The 6000-nt window shown below is 39.9% G+C and overlaps 1 protein-coding gene across 1 annotated transcript in view; it reads right to left on the bottom strand.

Annotated features, from left to right (window-relative positions):
• Nucleotides 1–1727: 1727 nt before the first annotated feature.
• The window catches only part of ELP2 (elongator acetyltransferase complex subunit 2), a 38647-nt gene continuing 34374 nt past the window's right edge, over nucleotides 1728–6000 (bottom strand). The window contains exons 20-22 of the mRNA XM_004683849.2: nucleotides 5012–5145; nucleotides 4052–4165; nucleotides 1728–2257 (exon numbers count right to left, since the gene is read on the bottom strand). Coding sequence (XP_004683906.1) covers nucleotides 2101–2257; nucleotides 4052–4165; nucleotides 5012–5145 — 405 coding nt within the window. The 3' untranslated portion in view covers nucleotides 1728–2100. The remainder of the gene's footprint in view (nucleotides 2258–4051; nucleotides 4166–5011; nucleotides 5146–6000) is intronic.

Below are 6000 nucleotides of genomic sequence, written 5' to 3'. Positions count from 1 at the left end.
AGGATTTTTTGGAGAAATGTCTATAGTCCTTTGCCCACTTTTTAAAGGGTATTTGTTTTTATTGTGGATATTAACCACTTACCAAATACACGATTAGCAATACTTTCTCCCAATCTGTAAGTTTATTTTTCACTCTATGACCTTTGACATACAGTACAGATCTCAATGATTTATTAAAAACCTCTACACTACCAAGTCAATAAATATATTTAAGTCCCAGCTCTGCCCAGGGAACTGTATGCTCAAGAGGATGTCACAGTATTGTGCCTACAGCTAAACAGGGAAGTGGCAAAAGGCGATGGGGGCTGGGTAGCTCTGGCTGCTTCAAAGATGCAGGTGTGAAATTACAGAAGAGAGGGCAAGTAAGTGCTACTGCCAGCCAGGGTGTCAGGAAAGGCACCACAATGGAGGAAGTCTGTGCTTGGACCATAGCAATGAGCCTCTGAAAGGAGAGTGATGGTGTATGTGGGGAAACCGCAAGCCTCACTCCTAACTGGCAACCTTAAGTGCATTGCACCAAGACTTCCTGAGCCCTGCTGCTGGCACTGAGACCTAGAGGATCATGAGTTGGTCCCAAGTAGTCAGCTGCTGCACCCTTTACTGCTTTGTAGGGAAACAGCATTTCAGCCTATGTTAGCCCTTCTGAGAATCAGGAAAAACACTTCCAACAGACTGAGCACAGAGGAGACAGCCCTTAATTTGTATTCATAATTCCTCCTTACTAAGATTATGCCCCTGGCCCAACTCCTGAGCCTGGTTCCCTAGTTGTGAAACTGTGCTGTCCTGGCAGAGGGCTCTTTGCAAGATCCTCCTTTGTACACAAGACATTCATTCATGTATTCTCCCATTCGTTCACTCATGGCTAACTTTGACGGAGTCTCTCAGAGGTGTGGGTAGCAAGGATTGCAATAATGGTAGATCAAATATCTGGCCAAGTTGTTGAAATAGGGGATGGTACTTCAGAGAAAGTTTGGATAATGAAGTTAACAGTACTTCCTGTTAGACTAGTAAAGTCAGAAGAGGGCGTGAAGAGACAGTGAGGCAGCTTTCTCTCCAAAGTCTGGCAGAAAAGAAGCTTGAGGGCAGTGGAAAGAATGATCAGAAACCCCAGGAAGTTCCCACCCCTACAGTGATAGGAGCTCTTTACTGTGAATAGAAGCTAAAAGGGCAGCTCAGAATCACAATGTGGCTGGGAACAAGGCTCCATTATATCTATAGCCATAAAGTTCAAACCAAAACAGAAAAAATTCTGCAGACAGAGAGGGTGGGTGGGCCACGCTCACATCAGCCTTCATAAGCCTCCCACACCCTATATTAATCTCTCTCCATCCAAATCCCCAGGCCCAGTGCTCCTGGCTCATCTCCCAAACCACAGCCGGCACACCCAACATTCTATTTCCAGCACCTACTTCATTCCTCTGCTTCCCTACTCATTCTCCCTGGAGGACTTTACTGATTTGTTTATATGACTTCTTATATACTCTTATGATTCCAAACTTTACTTTTCAGCCCCATCATCCATAGGTTTAAAATGTCAGATTATTCTACTTTCAATCAAGCCCTAAAAGAATTTCCATACTTTTAAAGAACAGGACTGACTACAGTTTAAAATCACTCCACTTGCCAAATTCCTGGAATGGTTGTGCATTCTGGGAAGAAAGGGTCAAAAGACCCATTTGTGTGGTCCATTTATTTACCAAAGCTGTTAAAACAAAAAGTGCATAAAGCAAATTTTACCTCTTTATTTTTTATATCCTCTCTCTGAAGTTCGTAATATGTGACGAAATGTCCAAAGAGGGGCATATGAAAAGACCCAGACCACAAAATTGGGCAAATTCAGTTATGAAAAAGAACAGCAGTTCTTAAATCAGGGCCACACGATGCATGTGTGAATCCCTGAAAGCATGGGGAAAGTTTTGAGAAAACGGTCTGTACCTCTAATCAAAGGATGATGACCCAAGTAAGTACTGCTGCCACAGAACACAGAAATAAAACTCAACGAGATAAAAAGGTATGAGGTAAAGAACGGCTATCTATTTACATGATAAATACCTGAAGACCACCAATGATTACTACATGCTTCTAGTTATTTTAAGTCCACTAGAGTGCACATCTGTTAACTTTGTGTATCTTCACGGTGTGATCTTCACCACAACTTGCTAAGTGTAACCACTCGGCACCTTCGCCTTCATCCTGTTCCGTTTTCCCTTTACAATTCTTCCAGCATAATTTCTTGATTGCCAGAGTATGACTTTGGCTAAAACAAAGATAGAGAAGTCATAAAATGAATGTATGCTAAGATGACAAAACATTTTACTAGGTGGTCACCTACATATTAATTAGGATGCTCTTATTGTTACAAAGATAAATGGAAGTCAACACCTGAAAAACAAAGTGTTCAAATGTTTTAATACCATCACTAGTATTTTAGCAATTTATTTTAACCTTGAAAATATCTTACTCTATTTACTTAGAATTACCACACTAAGTATTACTTACTGACCAAGAATGTATCCCAAAACAGTAATTAATAATGTTCTGTCAAAAACTGTCTGATCAGTGGACTCATGAAATGGCTATTAAAATCAGTCTTTTAGCCAACACTACTAAATGATTTTCCGTTTTTAAGAATTCCAACTTTGTGGGCCCTCCCTGGTGGTTCAGCAGGTTAAAGTACAGTACTATGAAGCTCTCTGTAGCACGAGTTTGATTCTCCACCAGGGAGCTGACCTACATGGTAAGCACACCTCTCCTGACCTACCTGCTACTTCCCTCAGCAATCTACCAGTTCTGTTCCCCACTGTATTTCTGGTGAATCCTTTCACCCCTTGCACCTCTGGTCTATACCCCAGTTCTTGTATGCATAAATAAATCTTTAAAATAAATTCTAACTTTGTGACATCTTTTATATTCTTTATAGTTTTTTATTTTCTTTTAACATTCCTGTGAGATGGACTTTCACCCACAATTTTTCCTGATGGATAAGGAAAGCTAGTGAGAGGAAGTTCCTACTGTTGTCACCCATTTGGGTCAGGAGGGTACTAGTTAGAGGAAAGGCAAGCACTGGGACAGGCAAGAGGTAAAAAAGAAAAATGAAGGAAGAGGTGCCCAGGCAGCGAGGAAATTTCAAGTGCCTGGATTTCACTAGATGGAGTACTTTCTTCTTCAGTAAGCCAACAGCATGAACTATTTCTAGTGCAAACGAAAGCAGCAGAGTGGCAGGAGAGAAGTTATGAGGGTGGCAACAATGAGGCAGATCTCATTTTAACAAATAAAACAAAACTGAGCATTAATGTGATTCCTGATAAGGATCTATAGCTCCCTTGGATGAAATATTTTCAAAGTTTGTGCTCATAAGTCTCTTTTCATCAAGCCATGACAAGGCAATTTGGTGTTGTATCTGAAATTATATTCTGAATTTGGATATATATGAAGATTGAAGGAGCCTGAGAAAATATAACATTGATGACTTTTTAAAAATTTAGACATTTTTAAAGAATAAAATGGGTTAAAAATAAAGGATTATTAAGGATCCTTATTGCTGAGGTGGGTGGGAGTAGGGAGGAGGAATATCAGATGCTCTAAGCCAGCTCAGGTGACAAAGCCCAAGTCCAGATGATGAGGCTCAGATAGTACCAACTATATTTGAAAAGCCACTCATGGGATTTGGAGAGGGAAACAAGAGTTTGCCCCATTACAGGATCTAAGTCGAAAGGATCAAACATAAGATGCAGCTTCCAAACACAACTATGTTTCCAAAAATCACCAATATTTTGAATCGTTTTATTAATCTGTCATAGTCAAATTTAAAACCCATTTTTAAGAAAATTACTTTCATGTCAAATATGTAAGCTATAAAAAATTATTTTACTAACAAACAAACTTAAAAAAAAGTGCATATACTAAATCATCAATTTCAACAGACAAACACAGACACAGAGATATCACTGTATAGAGATTTGTGTCCCACTCCATGCAAATATGGCATAAAATGAGTCACTGAAGATTCCATGATTTCTAGTTTGGTGGAACAAATATAGGAAGAAAATACCTTTGACTTGTCTCTACACAGTGGGTCCAATCATTTACTTCTGGAATTTGATTAGTCTTTTTCCAGGTGTATAAATAAATCTTTCCACATTCTAATCCTATTGCAACAATATATCTGTTTTTTAAGAGAGAAGAGGAGACAATGATTAATTTAGAATGAATTTATATCTCTAACATCTCTCCAAAGTAGCTCTTTATTGTATTCCCAACTGTCACTGGCAGTGTTAAAAGTGCCAGCTCAGAACACACCATGCTCTCAAGGAACCCCCATTCTACACTGGGTACTAGGGTTTATGTCTGTATCCTGCTGGCAAAGCCAATGAGTCAGTGTTTCCCCAGCTGGCTGCGAAGACCCTCGTTCTACTGCAGACACTTGTTACAGAAAAAGTTAACACAATCCTGAATTTGGCGAACTAAGAACCTCAGTATTCCCAGTCTCTCTTTCACCACAATAAATATTATTATATTATAAAGCTTCATCCATGTTGCTACAAATGACATGACCTTCTGTGAGTGCTAAGCTTAAAACTATAATGCTAAGTGAAGTAAGTCAGAAGGGGAAAGATAAGGATCAGTTGGTGTCACCAATATGTAAAATATAAAGTAAGTTAACAGTCAGCTGAAGACAAACTCAGAGCCAACCCTTGGCAGCTGACTACAGACCAGTAGCACCACCGGGGTGAGTACAGGACAGGGGAAATAACAGAGGGAAGGAAGCACAGTGGTCTATGGTGGTAAATATCCATGAGCTGATGCTGGACGCATTATGGGGCAATACCTGATGAGGGCACCCCAAATCACAACAGTTAAATTTTTATGAGAAACGTAAGTATTATGAGAAGAATTCCAACTGAGAAGCTAAGAGAAGCTTTATACATGAAAAGTGTGAGAGAGTTATACATTGGAAACCAAGTGATCTGCTTAAAGAAAATATAGAACTGAGCTCCACACAGAGACTGACCGTTGGGAGGGGTTAAGCACTGGGCAGACGCTGACAGCTGTCACGGCCCCACCCACATCCAGGATAGAGGAGCAGGGCCCGATGCCGTGTTCCACAGAGTCATCACTAGAATCACACTCACCCCAGACAACCACCTAAGAGACAGATCAAACTCTGTAAGACTTCTTTTTTAAAGTTTCTAGCAATGCATTAGTTTCAATGGCACAGATTATATAAAATATTCGCTCTATTATTTAAAAGAAAAAAAGGCAGTTATGTTTTATGTATGATGTTCCAGGATATCAGAGAATTTCAAGCATCACAGAGAAGCCAAAACATAGCAGATAACAAGTAACTAAAACTTCATCCATATGATAAATGTGTTGGTCCAAATACAGCCTTTCTCCTATGGGTGCTTTGACAGTGGGGTGGTAATGATATCATACATCTGAGGGGCTGTGAATCTACTTCCCTAAATCATAAACAGTTATGCAAGTCAGTGTTATGTCAACAAAGAAACAAAAGAGGTTGAAACTAAAGAAAACGAAGATGTTCTTCTTTGCCCAAACAACAGAAGGGTGTCTATTATACTCTACACCAGTGAGAGTTCATGGGTCATGTCCACATTGAGGGGGGTTCAGGTTCTCCCCTGAGAAACTTCCACATAAAATCTATGAGAATCAATAAGGTCCGTAGATCTTCTATACTATCCGTCAGGATGTAACCTTGATGATACTCCTCCTGAGACACTGAAGAAGTTGGAAGCTCTTTGAAAGCTCATGCCTCAGAAGGGTGTGACTGCCTATAGAAAACTGGAAAGCAGTAATGAGGACAAAATGCAGATATAAGGAAGATTCCAAATAGAAGTTTCTTTTGCTTGGAAGCAAAGAGAAGTCTGTTTCTAAGAATGGGCAGTGTGTTTCTAAGAATGGTGTTAATGGCAGAAATAGTCCTCCTTTTGCGGCAGTTAACAGAGCATAAGCAAACACATGCCAGAGGAAAAGAAAAAA

The sequence above is a fragment of the Condylura cristata genome, unplaced genomic scaffold (genome assembly GCF_000260355.1).
Source record: "Condylura cristata isolate star-nosed mole 26May11 unplaced genomic scaffold, ConCri1.0 scaffold00016, whole genome shotgun sequence".
Lineage (NCBI taxonomy): Eukaryota > Metazoa > Chordata > Mammalia > Eulipotyphla > Talpidae > Condylura > Condylura cristata.
The sequence above is the reverse complement of the archived record's forward strand: the minus strand, read 5'-3'. Positions and strand labels throughout refer to the sequence as shown.